At 42.5% G+C, this 23,956-nt stretch overlaps 1 protein-coding gene across 1 annotated transcript in view; it reads left to right on the top strand.

Moving 5' to 3' along the window:
* The window catches only part of P3H2 (prolyl 3-hydroxylase 2), a 329,435-nt gene that overhangs the window by 253,175 nt on the left and 52,304 nt on the right, over nucleotides 1-23,956 (top strand). Inside the window, exons 7-8 of the mRNA XM_069727108.1 lie at nucleotides 12,822-12,862; nucleotides 17,513-17,607. Coding sequence (XP_069583209.1) covers nucleotides 12,822-12,862; nucleotides 17,513-17,607 — 136 coding nt within the window. The remainder of the gene's footprint in view (nucleotides 1-12,821; nucleotides 12,863-17,512; nucleotides 17,608-23,956) is intronic.

Here is a 23,956-nt window from a genome sequence, read left to right as displayed (position 1 = left end):
ATGCAATAGCGCCCCTTGAATGTCCTTAGCAGCTCCTAGTATTGCTAGCAATTCCCTAAGGAATAAAGGAATCACACATGAAACAACTTTATCCAACTTAAACCACAGCAAAGTGAATGAATCCAACAAAGACTATCACCAGCAGGGGAAGGTACAGTGCCTTGCGAAAGTATTCGACTCAATGGAACTTTTCAACCTTTTCCCACATTTCATGCTTCAAACATAAAGATACCAAATGTAAATTTTTGGTGAAGAATCAACAACAAGTGGAACACAATTGTGAAGTTGAACGAAATTTATTGGTTATTTAAAATTTTTGTGGAAATTCAAAAACTGAAAAGTGGGGCATGCAATATTATTCGGCCCCTTTAACTTAATACTTTATTGGGCCACCTTTTGCTGCGATTACAGCTGCAAGTCACTTGGGGTATGTCTCTATCAGTTTTGTACATCGAGACACTGAAATTCTTGCCCATTCTTCCTTGGCAAACAGCTCGAGCTCAGTGAGGTTTGATGGAGATCATTTGTGAACAGCAGTTTTCAGCTCTTTCCACAGATTCTCGATTGGATTGAGGTCTGGACTTTGACTTGGCCATTCTAACACCTGGATACATTTATTTGTGAACCATTCCATTGTAGATTTTGCTTTATGTTTGGGATCATTGTCTTGTTGGAAGACAAATCTCCGTCCCAGTCTCAGGTCTTTTTCAGACTCCAACAGGTTTTCTTCAAGAATGGTCCTGTATTTGGTTTCATCCATCTTCCCATCAATTTTAACCATCTTCCCTGTCCCTGCTGAAGAAAAGCAGGCCCAAACCATGATGCTGGCACCACCATGTTTGACAGTGGGGATGGTGTGTTCAGGGTGATGAGCTGTGTTGCCATTACGCCAAACATATCGTTTTGCATTGTTGCCAAAAAGTTCTATTTTGGTTTCATCTGACCAGAGCACCTTCTTCCACATGTTTGGTGTGTCTCCTAGGTGGCTTTTTGCAAACTTTAAACAACACTTTTTATGTATATCTTTGAGAAATGGCTTTCTTCTTGCCACTCTTCCATAAAGGCCAGGTTTGTGCAGTGTATGACTGATTGTTGTCCTATGAACAGACTGTCCCACCTCAGCTGTAGATCTCTGCAGTTCATCCAGAGTGATCACGGGCCTCTTGGCTGCATCTCTGATCAGTTTTCTCCTTGTTTGAGATGAAAATTTAGAGGGACGGCCGTGTCTTGGTAGATTTGCAGTGGTATGATACTCCTTCCATTTCAATATGATCACTTGCATAGTACTCCTTGGGATGTTTAAAGTTTTGGAAATCATTTTGTATCCAAATCTGGCATTAAACTTCTCCACAACAGTATCAAGGGACCTGCCTGTTGTGTTCCTTGGTCTTCATGACGCTCTCTGTGCTTCAAATAGAGCCCTGAGACTATCACAGAGCAGGTACATTTATACGGAGACTTGATTTCCCACAGGTTGATTATATTTATCATCATTAGGCATTTAGGACAGCATTGGATCATTCAGAGATCCACAATGAACTTCTGGAGTGAGTTTGCTGCACTGAAAGTAAAGGGGTCGAATAATATTGCACGCCCCACTTTTCAGTTTTTGAATTTCAACAGAAATTTAAAACAACCAATAAATTTCATTCAACTTTACAATTGTGTTCCACTTGTTGTTGATTATTCACCAAAAATTTACATTTGGTATCTTTATGTTTGAAGCATGATATGTGAGAAAAGGTTGAAAAGTTCCAGGGAGCCGAATACTTTCCAAAGTATATAAATCTGCACCCAAACGTTGATAGGGCAGACAAATTAAATGAAAAACACCCACAGAAATAGACGCCGACCACAAAACACAGGATCAAGTGTTCAAAACCAAACGCATGACCGTACCACCCCCTTCTACAAGGGGCCACTGGACCCAACGAGATATTCAACTGCTGACACTGCAGATAGAACTCCCTCACTAGGCAATTGGCATGAAAGTCTTTAACAGTCTTTAAACCCTTCCCGACCTGTGACACAGCGTATGAGTCATGAAAGTCGGTGCCAATCCGACCTGAGACACATATGCTGTGTTACAGAATGATCGTGTCCCTGCAGATCGGGTGAAAGGGTTAACTTCAATTTCACCCGATCTGCAGGGACAGGGGGAGTAGTGCTTCAGCCCGGTTGAGTGGCTTTGCTCCCCCGGTGGCTATGATCGCTCTGATTGCCTGTTGAAAGTGATGTTTCACTCTCACTTTCAATCAGAGCAATCGTAATATTTCACCAATAAAAATTGGGGAAATATTACAATCCAGCCATGGCCAATGCTGCAATATCATCGGCCATGGCTGGAAACCGCGATCTGCCCCAGCCTTCCTTCAGACTTTTTAAGAAGAGAATCAAGGAGGGAGTTATTAATCCTTCATGCAACTAAGGCCTCTTTCACACTTCCGTCTTTCACAATCCATTGTTTTTTGAGAATGCAGGATCCTGCAAAAAAGTTTGCAGGATCCTGCATTTTCTCATAGACTCGTATTAGCGACGGATTGTGACGGATGACCATCCGTTTCATCCGTCTTTCACTGGATCCTGCATTAAAAAATGGTCCGTTGGGCAGAGAAAACGTTCAGAGGAACGTTTTTTCTGCACATCGGAAAATCGGTCAGCGACGCATCCTGCGCTGCCCGTCACTGGCTACAATAGTAGTCTATGGGCGCCGGATGCGTCGCTGCCTGTGAAAAGCAGGAATCCAGCGACAAGTCCCGCCTTTTCAAAGAGAGCATGCGTGGAAGAATTTCCCATCAGGGAAATTCTCTCTCGCTTGCTCTCTTTCTCTTTTTACTATTGATTCTGCCTATGCAGCATCAATAGTAACAAGATAGAATGTTAAAAATAATAATAAAAAAAATCGCAATATTCTCACCATCTCGCGAGATTTCGCAATGTATTACTAGGAAGTAACGCTAGGTGCCAGGAACATCGGTGACGCTGTGCGGGAACGCCGGTAGGTGAGAATATTGCGATTTAAAAAAAAAAAATTTTTTAGCCTGGTTTTTGTGTATGCGTTTTTGCAGCGGAAAACCGCTGCTAAGACGCATGCACAACAGGTGCACATAGGCTCGACAGGTCCATCAGAAAGACCGGCCCAGTGCACACATTTTCCATAATCTGCACAGGATTTGTCATTTCAACGTCTTGACGGATCCTGTGAAGATTTGAAAGACGGAAGTGTGAAAGAAGCCTAAGTGATGAAGCTTACGCATCACCGGATTAATGATCTTGATTATCTTAGAAGGTCCAACAAATTTAGGAGCATACTTTCTAGATGGAATTTTAAGACAGAGTTTTAGAGGATACATTGGGTACGGAAAGTATTCAGACTCCTTTACATTTTTCAGTCTTTGTGTCATTGCAGCCATTTACCAAACGGCTGCAATGAAACGAATAGTGAAAAATTGAAAGGTGTCTGAATACTTTCCGTACAGACTGTAACTAGACAAAATCTTCCACCCTGGAGCAAAAGCTAAAAGCTAGCTACAAACTGGATTCCTCTATCGGAAATGATATTTTTAGGAACACCGTGTAACTTAACGATGTGAAAGATAAACAATGCAACTAAACATTTAGCCGTAGGGACCAAGTAAACCATCTTGCCAAAATCGTCCACCACCATCCACACCACAGTATTACCACCAAAATTAGGCAAATCCGTGACAAAATCCATAGACAATGCACTTCTCATATTCTGGTGAATAGTAGGACTGTAGGATTAGAAAAACTATAACGCCCAGCAGAAATTCTGCTGTAACGCATTTAGCTATCAGTGGCTTCTGAAGTATAACCAAAGAAATGAGCCGGAGCATAAGTTGATAAACATGCAATGTGTATGAGTACGTTCACACTGTGGCAATTTCACAGATAAAACCCAAGGAAAAAAACAAAAATATATACTCTGTAGTAAGTAAATAGTACATGTAAATAATGTAGGGTACTTAACTAACACTAACACTATGTTGATTTTAAAAAAAAGCGCCAAATACATTCCACCGCGACAAGGTGTACACAATTGGGACCATCTTTTCCTTTGTCTAGTATTAAAACCTTACCTTGTTTCAGGCAACATTTTTGTAGATAAGGGAAGATCAGGACATAGGCCTGACTGTTCAGACACCTGACCATGGGAAGCTGTATATATGAAATGCCTAGCTCAGAAAGGGGGAATTAGTCTGTGTAGCTTCCCATGGGCAGGTGTATGAACTGTCAGTGCAAATGAAGAAGCACACGGTTTGGAAAAATAAGAGCTATGATGTTGGGATTTGGGAATTATTTTTCTATATGATTGATAACAACAGCTTGGTCAGGTTCTGAGAAGGAGGGGGAGAGAGGTAAGCAGATAATAACTGCTCTACAGAAATGACTGAGCTGGAGAAAGGTGACTTGGATGTTAGAGGTTAACTTTTATCCTGAAATTTAGATACTGCGCAGATTCGATCAGAGTCTGGGGAAGCACTTGCGGCTGAGCTTCATGGAAACCTGCTGTGGTAGATCGGCTCACTCGACTGCACACGGAGGTAGTCACAGGACAACTGCATCTTTAAGGATGCACTTGGTTTATTTTATATAGTATAAACCAAGTTTTAAGCACAAAATAAACACGGCCTTCTGGGCAAAACAGCAAAACAAGCTGTAGCACTACTTGCAGTCCTTCCATTAGTAGGGGTCAGTCCACTCTTAATTAGCAATGTCCTTTAACAAGCACCACATACACAAACACTTTCCTGGAGTCTTCCTCACCAGATACTCAACAACTCAGACTGCACCTGGAGTTCATCTATTTAAGCCCAGACCATGTGACTCCTCACACATGTGACTGATCACATAACTGTGACACCACACAGGTCCTGTCGGCACACGGCCCAGCTCTGCAGGTGGAGATAAGGTGGACAACCTCCCACCCGCTCTGTGGTTGTCCACATAAAGACCAGCCTATTATGCAACTTATCTTAAGCCTCACGACACTTAATGTGCTGGAGGATTTTATATCACTGACGCTATTAGGCATTGTGAAACATATCTCCAGAACTTTACCAGTGACTTTGTCACACTGCATACATTATGAAAGTCAAAAGCTCTAATTGCAGGAGAAGATAGAAGAAGCGACTCAACTGCAATCTTGTTTATTTTTATGACCATTAAAGAAATTTGATAAAGTGAAAAGACCAAAATAGACTTTGTCCAATAGAAATTAAATGTTTGTTCAAATGTAGTCTCTCCTGAAGATTGACAGTTGAGCAGCTGGACCAAACTAAGAACTCTCTCAAGATGTGGAGAAGCCGGAGGGAACTGAGGCTGGTCAGATGCAGTGATTCTGTCAGTTTCAGAGTTTTGCAAGCAGACTCTAAAGCATAGAGCCTATAAGTGGTGCATGCTCCTTGCCTAAGAATCTGGCCACTCTGAGACCGCAGGGTGGCTGGTTACCTTGGTAATGAACTGTACCCTATAAAATTAAAATCCCCCCAATATTAGGAATGGGATCAGAGAGGATTTTTAATATAAGGTAAATTGCAAAGATGCTTCTTTTTCCAAAAACTTTACAATTTTACCCATTACAGAACTTTTGACAACAAATGTAACAAAGTCACACAGATACATATCACATGAATAAGGCATTCAATAGTCAGTGTTTTATACCTCATAAGTATGTAAATTGTCTCTTCATTGAAAAAGAGAACTTGAACTCTAGTGCCAGCTTTTGGAAGTAGCAAAAATAAACATCAATATTGACCCTTTTGCGAACCTTGCCACATGACTTGGCCAAACCAGAATCTCAATTTGTAGACACTTGTTTCGAGATGTTGCCCCTCCTGAGTGCAAAGCATGAGATCTGATTTGGCTGTAAGAGAGGCCTCTAAATTTCAATTAACTTGTCCCAACATTTACCGCTACGACTGACAATAGGCATCTGAACTCGAAAACTCAAAAATCATTACCTTGGTGGGACAAATGCTGGATATTTTTTCCTCCAAAGGATGATGGATTGGCTAGTTTAACAGCATAATTAAAACAGTTTTCTTTTAAATCGAACTGAAGTGAAGTACTAATTCTTTCCTCCCCCTCTGTAACATCTGTGATAGGAGCGCACTTGTAGAGTGAGATATCGCGGCTCATCTGACAGCAGCATTGCTCAAAGCATATGTGTGCTGCAATATCTCCACAGAATAAATTCCTATAAAGAGCTCTGAAATGCTTTCATCTTTAAAGAATGTAGGTGAAGAAGGGGCCTCTCCACACCAATGCTTGACTTAGCTCAATAGTTCCAGTTCAGTGTCTAGCAGAGCAGAACGTATTGTAATAAGGCAGCCATTCTCTACCTCATTCTACAGATTGCAGTATGACCAGAGCAAAGTGGACATTAATGTGGCATGAAAACCAGGAGTTACAGAAACTAATTCATAGCTATTGTTCCAGCTGAGCTGTAATCTGTTCTGTCGGAGATGTATTCACTCTGAGATGTCTTAAGGAAGCGCTCGTATCCACAGGCGGTGGTGACACAAAAGCCGTTTTATAGTTTGCTGTCTGTGCCAGATCATAGATAGTACAATGATTGTTTTTAGAATTGCACCATTCCATCTGTTTGCGTTAAAAATTATATTCTGTCCTGGGGACTATAGACTAAAGGTACCGTCACATTAAGTGATGCTGCAGCAATAGAGGCAACGATGCCGATCGCTGCAGCGTCGCTGTTTCGTCATTGTGTGGTTGCTGGAGAGCTGTCACACAGACAGCTCTCCAGCGACCAACGATGCCGAAGTCCCCTGGTAACCAGGGTAAACATCGGGTTACTAAGCACAGGGCTGCGCTTAGTAACCTGATGTTTACCCTGGTTACCATTTTAAAAGTTAAAAAAAACAAACACTACATACTTACATTCCGGTGTTTGTCCCCTCGCCATCAGCTTCCCGCACTGTGTCAGCGCCGGCCGGCCGTAAAGCAGAGCGGTGACGTCACCGCTGTGCTCTACTTTACGGCCGGCTGGCGCTGACACAGTGCGGGAAGCTAACGGCGAGGGGACGCGACAGACCCTGGAATGTAAGTATGTTACCCTGGTTACAAGTGAAGACATCGCTGGATCGGCGTCACACACGCTGATTCAGCGATGTCTGCAGGGAGTCCAGCGACGAAATAAAGTTCTGGCCTTCTAGCTCCGACCAGCGATCTCACAGCGGGATCCAGATCGCTGCTGCGTGTCAAACACAACGATATCGCTATCCAGGATGCTGCAACGTCACAGATCGCTATCGTTATCGTTCTAAAGTCGCTCAGTGTGAAGGTACCTTAACACAATGTTAGCTAGTACGCACACCAATGTTCAGAATGAAACAGTCATGGCAGCCTACAATATGCTCTTCACACTATTGTCTGGAGATTTCTTTAATTAAAAAGGACTTAAAAGTTATGGGAAGATAAAAATTAACTTTACCAAAATGAGAGCAAAATGTGGTGAAATTCTCTTTTCCTTTAAGGGGTTTATCAGGTCTAACATGTTGATGACCTGAGTACTCCATGAGTAAGGACTGAGATTCAGTTTGAAATGTCTTGGAAAAGCTCTTGTATTAATATTTTTCTATAGTATTGGGAATATTGTGCTTTACTCAACTCTATAAATAAAATTTTACCAATTTTTCATCCATAAACGGCTGTATATCCCTACCTTATCCTTATTGTTACCACCAAGCAGGTGGTTCTCATCCGTGCCGAGGATTTGCTGGCTATTCCAATGTGGGTGAGCTGGATCACACTTTATCTTTTAGATGGAGTGCTTTGTTTTAACATAACTTTATTCGTTCGTGAGTTATTTACAAGTTTATGACCACTTATAAAATGTGCTCAAAGTGCTGCCCATTGTGTTGGATTGTCAGTGCAACACCACAGAAGAAATGCTAGCACAGGCTTCCAGTATCTGTTGTTCCAGATACTGCACATCTGGTATCTTCACAGCATAGACAATTGCCTTCAGATGACCCCAAAGATAAAAGTCTAAGGGGGTCAGATCGGGAGACCTTGGTGGCCATTCAACTGGCCCATGACGACCAATCCACTTTCCAGGAATCTGTTCATGTAGGAATGCTTGGACCTGACACCCATAATGTGGCGATGCACCATCTTGCTGGAAAAACTCAGGGAACGTGCCATCTTCAGCGCATAAAGAGGGCAACACATAGTCATGTTGCAACTTCAGATATCCCGATCTGACCCCCTCAGACAATGGGACAAGCGATTCTCTATATAAATTTATATATATAAATCTTCTCTTATTATAAATTTATCAAAAGAGATTTACAAACCGTGTGAATCATTCACCAGTGCATTCCAATGAGCATGAAACTGCTAAATACACAGCACAATACAAATCGTACCACTTGGGTAGGTGAATTTACCTCAAATCCTTCCAGGAGCCAGAAGTTTTTTGTTAATTCTCAAATAAGTAATAAGATGTCTCTGTGTATTATGTAATTTAAATAAAACAAGAAGATACAGCTGCTTCTACAGGGATACTTTAGAACAGGAGAACATGGGTACATTTAAAGGGAGTTTGTCACCAGGTTTTTGTTATGTAATCTGAAGAAAGCATGAGGTAGAGCTTAAAACACAAAATTCAACCATGTGTCACATGTCAGGCTGTGTGCTGTTGTTTATTTACACTGACGGTTTTATCACCTGGTGATTATCATTGCTGTGACTAGCTGAAGCACCCTTGAAAATTTGACTCCACCCCTCCTGCGATAAGCACCTCAATGTCTAGGTACTTTGTACACAGAGAGCCTGGTGTGGGCGGGGTAAGCTTTTGAGCTCTGCTACATGCTAAATCTAAAAGCTCTGATTGTGTTGCAACTGCTGCACCCAGTAAACTAAGTGATACATCATTAGATTCCTGGTCTTTTTCTAGCCATTATGCAGCTCTCAGATGAGGTAGCAAAAATCTGGTGACAAATTCCTGTTAATATGTTAATCTATAAGAAGATGACATAGCTGGTTATAAAAAGGTTAATGTGTAAAAGAAGGAATCAGCTGCCTGTAAAAGTATAAACTGAGTTTCTTATATATTGTATACAGACAACTATCCACAAAAGGCTGTGACAGGATTCACCTCAGTTATTGTTTCTAAGTTTCTCCTGCTGCTCCATAACATGATTGCCTCTATATAATTGCATACACCATGAATTAAGAGACGGCAGTGAGATAGCAGCACATATCTTTCCTGTTTTTTATGCTGCACACTCCCAGTCTTCAGTCTCCCATTCCGAAAGGTCTATAGCTAATTTCTATTTCACCCCCAATTCATTATAAGTCTCTGCACTGTGTCATCTCCCCCTCCAATTCTTTGAGTCCATATTCCTTCTCCCACTTCACAACTAATTATGAGTCCCTGAATAGAGTCCTCTTCTTCTCCCCAATTCTTTATAAGTCCCTGTATAGTGTCCTCTTCTTCTCCCCAATTCATTATAAGTCCCTGTATAGTGTCCTCTTCTTCTCCCCAATTCATTATAAGTCCCTGTATAGCGTCCTCTTCTTCTCCCCAATTCATTATTAAATCCCTGTATAGCGTCCTCTTCTTCTCCCCAATTCATTATAAGTCCCTGTATAGTGTCCTCTTCTTCTCCCCAATTCATTATAAGTCCCTGTATAGCGTCCTCTTCTTCTCCCCAATTCATTATAAGTCCCTGTATAGCGTCCTCTTCTTCTCCCCAATTCATTATAAGTCCCTGTATAGCGTCCTCTTCTTCTCCCCAATTCATTATAAGTCCCTGTATAGAGTCCTCTTCTTCTCCCCAATTCATTATAAGTCCCTGTATAGTGTCCTCTTCTTCTCCCCAATTCATTATAAGTCCCTGTATAGCGTCCTCTTCTTCTCCCCAATTCATTATAAGTCCCTGTATAGTGTCCTCTTCTTCTCCCCAATTCATTATAAGTCCCTGTATAGTGTCCTCTTCTCCCCAATTCATTATAAGTCCCTGTATAGTGTCCTCCTCTTCTCCCCAATTCATTATAAGTCCCTGTATAGTGTCCTCTTCTTCTCCCCAATTCATTATAAGTCCCTGTATAGCGTCCTCTTCTTCTCCCCAATTCATTATTAAATCCCTGTATAGTGTCCTCTTCTTCTCCCCAATTCATTATAAGTCCCTGTATAGTGTCCTCTTCTTCTCCCCAATTCATTATAAGTCCCTGTATAGCGTCCTCTTCTTCTCCCCAATTCATTATAAGTCCCTGTATACTGTCATCTTCTTCTCCCCAATTCATTATAAGTCCCTGTATAGCGTCCTCTTCTTCTCCCCAATTCATTATAAGTCCCTGTATAGCGTCCTCTTCTTCTCCCCAATTCATTATAAGTCCCTGTATAGAGTCCTCTTCTTCTCCCCAATTCATTATAAGTCCCTGTATAGTGTCCTCTTCTTCTCCCCAATTCATTATAAGTCCCTGTATAGCGTCCTCTTCTTCTCCCCAATTCATTATAAGTCCCTGTATAGCGTCCTCTTCTTCTCCCCAATTCATTATAAGTCCCTGTATAGTGTCCTCTTCTTCTCCCCAATTCATTATAAGTCCCTGTATAGTGTCCTCTTCTCCCCAATTCATTATAAGTCCCTGTATAGTGTCCTCTTCTTCTCCCCAATTCATTATAAGTCCCTGTATAGCGTCCTCTTCTTCTCCCCAATTCATTATAAGTCCCTGTATAGCGTCCTCTTCTTCTCCCCAATTCATTATAAGTCCCTGTATAGCGTCCTCTTCTTCTCCCCAATTCATTATAAGTCCCTGTATAGAGTCCTCTTCTTCTCCCCAATTCATTATAAGTCCCTGTATAGCGTCCTCTTCTTCTCCCCAATTCATTATAAGTCCCTGTATAGCGTCCTCTTCTTCTCCCCAATTCATTATAAGTCCCTGTATAGCGTCCTCTTCTTCTCCCCAATTCATTATAAGTCCCTGTATAGTGTCCTCTTCTTCTCCCCAATTCATTATAAGTCCCTGTATAGCGTCCTCTTCTTCTCCCCAATTCATTATTAAATCCCTGTATAGCGTCCTCTTCTTCTCCCCAATTCATTATAAGTCCCTGTATAGTGTCCTCTTCTTCTCCCCAATTCATTATAAGTCCCTGTATAGCGTCCTCTTCTTCTCCCCAATTCATTATAAGTCCCTGTATAGCGTCCTCTTCTTCTCCCCAATTCATTATAAGTCCCTGTATAGCGTCCTCTTCTTCTCCCCAATTCATTATAAGTCCCTGTATAGAGTCCTCTTCTTCTCCCCAATTCATTATAAGTCCCTGTATAGCGTCCTCTTCTTCTCCCCAATTCATTATAAGTCCCTGTATAGCGTCCTCTTCTTCTCCCCAATTCATTATAAGTCCCTGTATAGCGTCCTCTTCTTCTCCCCAATTCATTATAAGTCCCTGTATAGTGTCCTCTTCTTCTCCCCAATTCATTATAAGTCCCTGTATAGTGTCCTCTTCTCCCCAATTCATTATAAGTCCCTGTATAGTGTCCTCCTCTTCTCCCCAATTCATTATAAGTCCCTGTATAGTGTCCTCTTCTTCTCCCCAATTCATTATAAGTCCCTGTATAGAGTCCTCTTCTTCTCCCCAATTCATTATAAGTCCCTGTATGGCGTCCTCTTCTTCTCCCCAATTCATTATAAGTCCCTGTATGGCGTCCTCTTCTTCTCCCCAATTCATTATAAGTCCCTGTATAGTGTCCTCTTCTTCTCCCCAATTCATTATAAGTCCCTGTATAGAGTCCTCTTCTTCTCCCCAATTCATTATAAGTCCCTGTATGGCGTCCTCTTCTTCTCCCCAATTCATTATAAGTCCCTGTATGGCGTCCTCTTCTTCTCCCCAATTCATTATAAGTCCCTGTATAGTGTCCTCTACTTCTCCCCAATTCATTATAAGTCCCTGTATAGAGTCCTCTTCTTCTCCCCAATTCATTATAAGTCCCTGTATAGAGTCCTCTTCTTCTCCCCAATTCATTATAAGTCCCTGTATAGAGTCCTCTTCTTCTCCCCAATTCATTATAAGTCCCTGTATAGAGTCCTCTTCTTCTCCCCAATTCATTATAAGTCCCTGTATAGAGTCCTCTTCTTCTCCCCAATTCATTATAAGTCCCTGTATAGTGTCCCCTTCTTCCTTGAGTAATTCAAGTAACGTGTGCCCAGTACTGCTGAGATATGAAGGTGGTGACCAGTCCAAGCCTGCCCTGGACTCATCCACTGTATATTCTAGCACCCATAGACTGTTTCTCTATGTGTCTCATTCTACAGGATTTTATGGCCGGTAGATGATAGGGTTCGGCTTGCTTCGATGCTCAAACGTGTGTAATGGATACACTTTCAGATTAAGTAGTGCTCTGTTTCATAAAAGGAAAAGTCGATGCGCTTCTGGCTCAAACTGATCCTGGAAATAAAAAATGTTTGACATTGTTGACCAGTTTTGAGAAAAGCATTGATTTTTCGCCAAGGTGTGTACTATAACCACAACAATGACAGCTGCCAGCCATTTCAAATGGATGCTTTCCCTGTAAAGCGCTTCCCCTATGTATTTTCCATTTAGGTCTCGTACATTTGAATACAGTTTTACAAAGCCTTTTTCCTTGAGTTCATCAGGCACAAACAAGCATGTTAGTGTCCGCATGGTTGGGTTGAACAAGAAGGCGCCAAGAGCCACATATTGTGCACTCCTGTCCTGGAGTCTAATATGGTGTTTTGTAGAAGATCGATATGGAAAATGATTAAGATAAGGTAAAAGACAGATTTGTAATAATTTCCTGTTTTACATCATACAGGACTTTTGGGTCACCGGTGGAGATCGACAAGATGAAAACCGGTACGTCACATTCAAAATTAGTTACATTTTTATTCACAAGTTCTTCAAAATTCTAATATATTTTAGTTTCTAACAAGTTTCCAGAATTCTCACTTTTGACTCAAGCAAATTCAAGCAGGAGAAGCGTTGGGGCTCCTATACTGTACAATGCATAGTACAGATCCATAATACGAGATACATACCCTGCCGCGAGCCCATCGTGTATTTCAGCGTGCCTCTGATTTCATACTGATGTTACTGATTCATATAAACTCATTAACCAATTATGGCATGGGTCGCTAGAAGCCTCTAAGAGCGTGTGCACACAATGTCTCTTGGCCGTGTTTTTCCTGAAGCATCTTCTTTGACATCCTTGTGTTTACTTCTGCCAGTTTCTTTTTTTCGGTAAATGTTTTCATCAGTAGCCTGAAAAATGGTCAGGTCACTTCTTTTGCTGTTTCATGGCCTTTGAAGCAGATAAAAGAAGCTCACAAATGCTGAATATTTGCACACAAGTCATTTTGACATTGCTCTGCATGTGTTCATTTTTTTAGCATTTGTTGAAGTTTTATTTTCAGACAGATTCCAAGCGGAATTGTCCTGAAAAATACATAGTGTGCACATGCCCTAAGGGAAAATGTCTTGGCACTGGAAATGCTGAACACCAACTATGGCATAGTTTCTTAGACCTGTATAGTTTTTCTGCATTGATTTGTAAAGAAGAATGGTTCCATTAACTGACAGTAAACACAGGGGCCGATTCATGAAGATCAGTGTTGCTCACCCAGTCTTTATGGGGGGTATGCTGGAACCAGACGCTCCTGATTCATTATGTGGTGTGCACCTCTTCAGCACTTTGAAGAGTCTAAATAGTGGCATGATCTCCTTTTGTGTGCTACAAGAGAAATCTAATAATAATAATAATAATTTTATTTATATAGTCCCAACATATTCCGCAGCGCTTTACAAATTATAGAGGGGACTTGTACAGACAATAGACATTACAGCATAACAGAAATCACAGTTCAAAATAGATACCAAGAGGAGTGAGGGCCCTGCTCGCAAGCTTACACTCAGGTACTGAAGTGAGATTTCTGGCATAGGGAACGCCACAGCATGTCATGAATTACACGAGTTGTGGTTTTCCACCCCCACCATGCCCCCATTCTAGTTTTTGTTCATATACTGTAGTCTGGTGGCATATATGCATTACACGAGATGCTGGGGGCATATATCCATCACAGGAGATGCTGGGGGCACATTTGCATCACAGGAGGGGATGGGGGCATATAGGCATCACAGAAGGGGCTGGGGGCATAACGCATCACAGGAGTGGCTGGGGGCATATATGCATCACAGGAAGGGCTGTGGGCATATACATATCACAGGATGGCCTGGGGACATACAGTCATGGCCAAAAGTATTGACACCCCTGCAATTCTGTCAGATAATACTTATTTTCTTCCTGAAAATGATTGCAAACACAAATTATTTGGTATTATTATCTTCATTTAATTTGTCTTAAATGAAAAAACACAAAAAGACTTGTCCTAAAGCCAAATTGGATATAATTCCACACCAAACATAAAAAAGGGTCTGGACAAAAGTATTGGCACCCTTCAAAAAATCATGTGATGCTTCTCTAATTTGTGTAATTAACAGCACCTGTAACTTACCTGTGGCACCTAACAGGTGTTGGCAATAACTAAATCACACTTGCAGCCAGTTGACATGGATTAAAGTTGACTCAACCTCTGTCTTGTGTCCTTGTGTGTTCCACATTGAGCAAGGAGAAAAGAAAGAAGACCGAAGAAATGTCTGAGGACTTGAGAAACCAAATTGTGAGGAAGCATGAGCAATCTCAAGGCTACAAGTCCATCTCCAAAGACCTGAATGTTCCTGTGTCTACCGTGCGCAGTCTCATCAAGAAGTTTAAAGCCCATGGCACTGTGGCTAACCTCCCTAGATGTGGATGGAAAAGAAAAATTGACAAGAGATTTCAACGCAAGATTGTGCGGATGTTGGATAAAGAACCTCGACTAACATCCAAACAAGTTCAAGCTGCCCTGCAGTCCGAGGGTACAACAGTGTCAACCCGTACTATCCGTCGGCGTCTGAATGAAAAGGGACTGTATGGTAGGAGACCCAGGAAGACTCCACTTCTTACGCCGAGACATAAAAAAGCCTGGCTCGAGTTTGCCAAAACTTACCTGGAAAAGCCTAAATTGTTTTGGAAGAATGTCCTCTGGTCAGATGAGACAAAAGTAGAGCTTTTTGGGCAAAGGCATCAACATAGAGTTTACAGGAGAAAAAAAGAGGCATTCAAAGAAAAGAACATAGTCCTTACAGTCAAACATGGCAGAGGTTCCCTGATGTTTTGGGGTTGCTTTGCTGCCTCTGGCACTGGACTGCTTGACCATGTGCATGGCATTATGAAGTCTGAAGACTACCAACAAATTTTGCTGCATAATGTAGGGCCCAGTGTGAGAAAGCTGGGTCTCCCTCAGAGGTCATGGGTCTTCCAGCAGGACAATGACCCAAAACACACTTCAAAAAGCACTAGATAATGGTTTGAGAGAAAGCACTGGAGACTTCTAAGGTGGCCAGCAATGAGTCCAGACCTGAATCCCATAGAACACCTATGGAGAGATCTAAAAATGGCATTTTGGAGAAGGCACCCTTCAAATATCAGGGACCTGGAGCAATTTGCCAAAGAAGAATGGTCTAAAATTCCAGCAGAGCATTGTAAGAAACTCATTGATGGTTACCGGAAGCGGTTGGTCACAGTTATTTTGGCTAAAGGTTGTGCAACCAAGTATTAGGCTGAGGGTGCCAATACTTTTGTCTGGCCCATTTTTTGAGTTTTGTCTGAAATGATCAACGTTTTGCTTTTTGCTTCATTCTCTTTTGTGTTTTTTCATTTAAGACAAATTAAATGAAGATAATAATACCAAAGAATTTGTGTTTGCAATCATTTTCAGGAAGAAACTGAGTATTATCTGACAGAATTGCAGGGGTGTCAATACTTTTGACCATGACTGTATACGCATCACAGGAGGAACTCGGCATATATGCATCACAGGAAGGGCTGTGGGCATATACATATCACAGGATGGCCTGGGGACATATATATACGCATCACAGGAGGAACTCGGCATATATGCATCACAGAAGGGTCTGGGTGCATATATGCATCGCAGGAGGGACTGGGGACATGTATACACATCACAGGAGGGACTGAGGCATATAAGCATCACAGGAGGGACTGAAGCATATAAGCTTCACAGGAGTGGCTGGGGGCATATACTCATCACAGGAGGGGCTGGGGGCATATACTCAGCACATGAGGGGCTGGGGGCATATACTCATCGTAGGACGGCTAGGGCATATATACGCATCACAGAAGGGGCTGGGGGAATATATACATCACAGGATGGGATGGGGCATATAGACATCACAGAGTGGGCTGGGGACTTATAGACATCACAGGAGGTTCTGGGGGCTTGGAGACATCACAGGAGGTTCTGGGGGCTTGTAGACATCACAGGAGGTTCTGGGGGCTTGTAGACATCATAGGAGGGGCTAGGGGCATATAGACATCACTGAATGAGCTTGGGGCATATAGACATCACAGGACAGGCTGGGGGCATATATACATCACAGGAGGGGCATATAAACATCACGGCATGGGCTGGAATCATGTAGATATCACAGGAGAGAATGGGAGCAAATAGACATCACAGGAGGGGCTGGGGGCACACAAACATCACAGGAGGGGCTGGGGGTATACAGACATCACAGGAGGGGTTGAGGGCATATAAACATCATAGAACGAGCTAGTAGCATAGAGACCTCACAGAATTTGCTGGGGGTATGTAGACTTCACAGGAGGGGTGTGGGGCATATAGACACTATAGGACAGGCTGTAGGCATATAGACATCATAGGGCAGGCTGGGTCATATAGACATCACAGAGTGAGATGGAGGCTATAGACATCACAGGAGGGGCCGTGGGCATATAGACATTAATGGATGGGCTGGGGGCATATAGACATCACTGGGGCTACCGCTGCTGTTGTTAGTGGGACAAACTGACTCCAGGGTATGTCAGCGTCTTGAGTGCACGCCCTGCCAGCATTCTGTACTGAATGCTGTGTTCATGTGCTTGCAGTCTCACAAGCAATTAAAGGGCCCACTTTTGGCAAAACACGTTTCCCACCCCTGATCTACAGGGTGGGCCTTTTATATGGATACACCTGGGTGGGCCGTTTATAAAGTTGGATCCTAAATGGCCAACTTCAAAATGGCCACCATTGTCTCCACCCATCTTGACAATTTTTCCCCCTCCCATATACTAATGTACCACAAACAGGAAGTTGATATCAGCAACCATTCCCATTTTATTTAGGTGTATCCATATACATGGCCTACCAAGGTGTATACATATAAATGGCCCACCCTGTATATTTTTGTCACAATGTAGCACCAGCCTAGTTTCACTGGCTCTCAAAAGCTCAGTCATACTACTAAATGTTAGTTTCTAACTATTGAATTCTGACATCAATTAATTATTTGACCGCAATATACCACCATTGCATTGATTCTGGTCACTAGATGGTTTAGCTCTAGATCTTCATTTCATGCTAAAATGACTCCTTTTGGTCCATTTAGTTACAGAGTTCCATCTGGATCTGAATTAATAGATGTCACTGGGCTCCTATCAGGCAAAAAAGCTATCCAGAAGATTGACAGAGAATTGAGAGAAGGTATGTGATAATTCTTAGAAGATCATAAACCTTACAATACAATGGCATAATAAATGCACCCCTGGTGTGCTGGCTTCCCCACTTCCATGAATTTAATCTTCAGATGGAACTGCCAACAAGCAAAGGCAAGGAGACCAGTTGGCGCTCCATTAGTAAGTGAGCATATTAGTATGTTTATTCTACATTTATTGAATCCTGCAATTAAACATATATTCATTTAATACTCTTTTATATGTTAGGGAACATCAACCCAAAATATTCTCATATACTTTCGATATTGGTCAGCTGAATACTTATTTATCCAACAGCTCTTGCTCAGTCTTTGCTCAGATGAACATGTATGTATTTTAATTGAAAGAGTCAAGGACCCCGTACACATTAAACGAACGATGGGCAAACTCTCTGGCATTGATGGGCTCCATGGAGAGTGTAATGTGTATGGGGGGGGGGGGGGGCTCCTGACTCTTCCCCAGCAGATGATGTAAGATTAGGCTATGGTTGGTCCTTTTGTTCTTGGAAAGATAAGCTGCCACCAGAAGAGTCTGACAGTGGCTCTCTTGTAGAGAACATTGGTGCACTTGGCAAAGCAAATGCTCCTCAATATGGAGGAGTCAAGAGAGATACCTGCTGGCTGAGAGACTGAATGATCGAGTAGACCATCAATTGCCCGACAGCTAACTATTGAGATTGGAGCCCTAAAACCCGTGACAGACACCTCCAGCAGCTTCTGATCTCCCTGCAAAGAAAAAATGATCATATCTTTTTTAACATTCTCAGTTTTTATCTATCCTACATCATTTACTAGGGAAGAGCTGGTTGAGAGGCCCACATACACTTTAGATGGTCAGCATGTCCTACTGAAATTTACATTATTTTACACAAACAGCAAAATTAAATAGACCTAGAAAAATTCTTCTTCAGCAGACATTGTATAAAGGTAGCAACTGAAAATAGCTAAACATGCAGTGTAAAGGTACTATATATTAAAGGGACTGCCTCATAAGGCAAACATTTTTATTTGGAAATCTGTGGGTCCAGCTTTACTTACCCTCAAAGAGTCTCATTAGCAATACATTTATGTAGCATTATATAATGTAGCATTGCAGATTGTATTGCCTGTTCAAATGAAGCATTCTGTCTGTTAGGGTATGTTTCCACGTGGTGTATTTGCTGTGGATTGGACGCTGCGTACAGCCGCAGCATCCAATCCGCAGCATCCAGATGTTACAGCATAGTGGATGGGATCTAAAGAAATCCCATATCCACGTGCGTACAAAAACACAGGTGGCAGACCTGCTTATAGGCATATGTGACACATCTGTAGAGAGCGCAGCATGTCTATGCAAGAAAAATAGCATCATTCTATGTATACGATGCGGTGATTCCGCACGTGTTCATTGAACACATGCGAAATCACCGCAAATACAAAATACCGACAGCGCTTTGGATGGAGCTGGGATCCGCTGCGTTCAAAGCGCTGCTGGTATGCCACGTGGAAACATATCCTAAGAGAGGCGTCCAAAGTAGGAACCTCTCAGTGAAAGTTCATCCTTATTCTCATTTGCACATGGAAGCACAAGAAGCAATGGAATGAAACTGAAAGAAAGAAGATACAGATTAGATATTAGAAAAAACTTTTTAACAGTGATGGTGATGAATGAGTGGAACAGGCTGCCACAAGAGATGGTGAGTAGTGATGAGCGAGTGTTCTCTGGTTACTCTGGTTATCCGAGCGTGCTCGGGTATTCTCCGAGTATTTGGGGCGTGCTCCAAGATTATGTTTGTGTCCCGCAGCTGCATGATTTGCGACTGCTAGACAGCCTAAACACATGCAGGGATTGCCTGTTTGTTAGGGAACCACCACATGTATTCAGGCTGTCAAGCAGCTGCAAATCATGCAGCCGCAGTTACTCAAACATACATAATCTACGAGCACACCCAAAATACTCGGAGAACACCCGAGCATGCTCGGAAAACCCGAGTAACGAGCACACACTCGCTCATCACTAGTGGTGAGTCCTACTTCAATGGAAGTCTTCAAACAGAAGCTGGACAGACATCTATCTGAGATGGTTTAGTGAATCCTGCATTGAGCAGGGGGTTGGACACGATGTTTCTGGAGGTCACTTCCAATTCTAAAATTCTATGATTCTATGAACTTATGATACAGCCTTTTTAAATATACAGATGTAACACAAATGCATAGTAACAGAAGGTAATCTCTCTTAGTGTATGTTCCCACGGTCAGTAAATGTTGCAGGTTGGATGCTGCGTACATCCGCAGCGTACTACCCGCAGTGGCCAGATGTCACAGCATAGTGGATGGAATTTCAAAAAAATACCATCTCCACTATGCGTGCATGGACGACTCCAGCTTCCCTGCGGAGACAGACATGCAGCGCGTCTTTATAGACCGCAGCATGTCTATTTATCTTGCTGAGACGCTCAGTCTCCGCAAGATAAATATCACCAGTGCAAAGTATTGGGCATGGTGAATCCGCACGGTTCAATGAAGACATGTGGAATCACCTGCGTTCAAATGCCAGCAGCGCTTTGGATGGAACGGACATGTGCCGCTTCCATAGTGCAGTCAAGTTAAGTGTTAAATTAGTCTATGTTCATAGGCAGCATTTTTTCTGAGATTTTTTCTGTAGTCAAAATCTGCTCTCTTGGCAGTAGAAATGCTGCATTCAGAATGCCCATTTTGAAGAGTTTTCATGGCGTTTTTGACATGACGTGTGTTTTGTCTACAAAACGCTTCATAAAGTTTTGTTCACCAAAAAATGCTTAAGAAACGCTGCAAAAACATTTATTGCAATGTTTTTAGACTTTGTCATTGCTCTCTATGGGTGAAAAAAACACTGCAAAATATCCTGCAGAAACGCTGAAAGAATTGACATTCTGCAGATTTGAAAAAACACTGCAGTTCTCAAATTCAGTCAGGAAAAAAATCAAGCATATGGAAAGAGTCTACGGAGCACATCTATGAGAAAGACTCGATGATAAGGGAGAATGGAAATGATAGTGAACCGAACATCTTGAAAGCCTAAGTTGTTGCTACGATAAAGCTTCTGGCAAACAACGAATCGCCTGGATGTTACAATATTCCATTAGAGCTATTAAAGTCTTCTAAAGCAGCAGTTGATGTCATCACGCATCTGTGTCAACAGATATGGACAACTGGTAAATGGCCCAAGGACTGGACAAGATCAGTGTTATTCATATGCCAAAGAAGGAAGATGCTATCGACTGTGGAAACTATCGGACTATTGTGCTCATACCTCATGACAGCAAAATACTACTGAAGATCCTACAAAGACAGTTACAGCCTTACTTTGTTCCTCTGGAAGCTCTTTTTTCCAGCAGTATTCAGAAAAGGCAAAGGAACATGGATGGATAATGGAAAAGGCCATAGAATACAACAAGGAGAACAATTTTTGCTTCAGTGATTACAGCAGAGCCTTCAACTGTGTTGATCACCAGAACCTTTGCAATACCATGAAGGATATGGATGTGCCAAACCATCTGGTCAGCATCATTAGGAACCTTTACATTTACCAAGAAGCAACAGCTGAAGCAGAACACAGCGACATGGCATTGTTCAAGGTAGAGCCAAGCGTCAGACTAGGCTGCATTTCTTTTCAATTTATATGCTGGAGCTATTTTCAGGAAGGCTGGACTTGCTGAAAAAGAAGGAATCAAAATTGCTTGTCGAATAATCAACAATCATAAATACACCGACGATGCGACATTAATAGCAAAAAGCGTAAATGGAGTGAAGGACTTATTATGTAGTGTCAAGATGGAAAGCTCGAACATGGGGCTCCTACTCAACACAAAGATATTGACCACTGTCAGGTACGACTGGGACACATTTGAGATGGACGGTGACGAACTGGAAGTTGTAAAGGATTTCAACCTACTTGGATCAATGATCATTTGAGATGCAGCAACGACAACAGAAGTCAATAGAAGAATAGCTATGGGTAGAGATGGGTGAACCTAAACAGTAAAGTGTGGGGTCCGTACCGAACACCTAGTGTCTGTGCACGGACCCTGAACACAGACTTCTCCAGTGACCATCTGTTGTTTGCCACTCTGTTATCTGCGTGACAGCACTGCAAACATAGGCTCTGATTGGTGGTAAGACTATTACTGCTAGTCACAGTGCTGCAGTTCCCACGTACCGGATGACAGTGTGAGCCAGTAGCTGTGACTGGTGGCTTTAAGGATAGTGCTCCCTTCATCAGTGTACGACTGCAGGCACTGATAACAGTGAGAGCAGGCACCATTGATATGAGGATTCATCAGCTAGCGCCTGTGCTATAAATAAATGGTAATAAAAAAATGTCATGGGGGTATCTTCTATTTTTAATAACCAGCTCATGCAAAACCGACAGCTGAAGGCTGCAACCCTCAGCTGTCAGTTTTATCATGGCTGATTATCAAGAATAGAGGGGTCCAACGCCTTTTTTTAAAATTATTTAAATAAATAATTTTAAAAGGGGGCGTGTGGTCCCCCCATTTTTGACAACCAGCCAAACTAAAACAGACAGCAAGAGGCTGGTATTCTCAAGCTGGTAAGGGGCCAAGGATATTAGCCCACCCCAGCCTAAAAATAGCAGCCTGCAGCAGCCCCAGAAAAGGCTCATCTATTAGATGTGCCAATGCTGGAGCTTTGCCTGGCTCTTCCCACTTGCCCTTATGCAGTGGCAAGTGGGGTAATATTTGTGGGGTTCATGTCAGGTATTTTATGGCCGCTACATCAAGCTCAGTAGTTAGTAATGTAGAGACATCTATAAGATGCCCCATTACTAACCCCATAGTTAGATTGTAAAAAAGCACAGAAAGAATAAAATCCTTTAATTGAAATAATAAAAAAGCACAATTATACTCACCTTTATGCCTAATCTGTTATGATCCGGTGACCTTGGAGCAGCATGAAAACTTTCACTGGAGTAGGTGGTAACTATACTGACTGCAAATCCTGATCTTAACACCGCAACTAGAAGTAGCCGTGGGGTGTACCTAACAAGCCCTAGACACCTCGTCACAGCCGGAGGACTAAATACCCCTAAAGATGGAAATAGGAATACTATCTTGCCTCAGAGCAGAACCCCAAAGGATAGGCAGCCCCCCACAAATATTGGCTGTGAGTAGGAGAGGAAAGACACAAACAGTCAGAAAACAGGATTTAGCACAAGAGGCCGCTCTAGCTAAAATAGGAAAGGATAGGACAGAGTTCTGTGCGGTCAGTATTAAAACCCTTCCAAAAATATCCACAGCAGATTATACAAAAATTCCTCCATCTAACTAAAGACGTGGAACGTATATCTGCAACTCCAGAGACTACTAAACTCAGAGCAGGAATACAATCAAAAACAAGCACACAGCTTGTGTGCCATAGAAAAAGAAACAGACACTTATCTTTGCTGAATTGGCAGCTAAGCAGGAGAAGCCAGACAGAGATCAAATACTTCCCAAGAAACATTGACAACTGGCAAGGACTAAAGAGTCCTGCAAACCTAAATACTCCAGTCAGAACTGCAATCAGTAGATACACCTGTCCAGGACTGCAGCCCAGAGACAACTGCATTACCACCTACAACCACCGGAGGGAGCCCAAAAGCAGAATTCACAACAGTACCCCCCCTTGAGGAGGGGTCACCGAACCCTCACCAGAGCCCCCAGGCTGATCAGGATGAGCCAGATGAAAGGCACGAACCAAATCAGCGGCATGGACATCAGAGGCAAAAACCCAAGAATTATCCTCCTGGCCATAGCCCTTCCATTTGACAAGATACTGAAGCTTCCGCCTCGAAAAACAGGAATCCAAAATCTTCTCAACAACATATTCCAACTCCCCATCAACCAACACAGGGGCCGGAGGATCAACAGAGGGAACAACGGGCTCCACATATTTCCGCAATAAAGATCTATGGAAGACATTATGGATAGCAAAAGAGGCCGGAAGCGCCAGTCGAAAAGACACCGGATTAATAATCTCAGAAATCCTATAAGGACCAATAAACCGAGGCTTAAACTTAGGAGAAGAAACCTTCATAGGAACATGACGGGAAGACAACCAGACAAGATCCCCAACCCGAAGCCGGGAACCAACACACCGACGACGGTTAGCAAAACGTTGAGCCTCCTCCTGAGACAACACCAAATTGTCCACCACATGAGCCCAAATCTGCTGCAACCTGTCAACCACAGAATCCACACCAGGACAGTCAGAATGCTCAACCTGCCCAGAAGAAAAATGAGGATGAAAACCAAAATTACAAAAGAAAGGCGAAACCAAAGTAGCCGAACTAGCCCGATTATTAAGGGCAAACTCGGCCAA

This window comes from Ranitomeya imitator, chromosome 5, assembly GCF_032444005.1.
Source record: "Ranitomeya imitator isolate aRanImi1 chromosome 5, aRanImi1.pri, whole genome shotgun sequence".
NCBI lineage: Eukaryota > Metazoa > Chordata > Amphibia > Anura > Dendrobatidae > Ranitomeya > Ranitomeya imitator.
The sequence above is the reverse complement of the archived record's forward strand: the minus strand, read 5'-3'. Positions and strand labels throughout refer to the sequence as shown.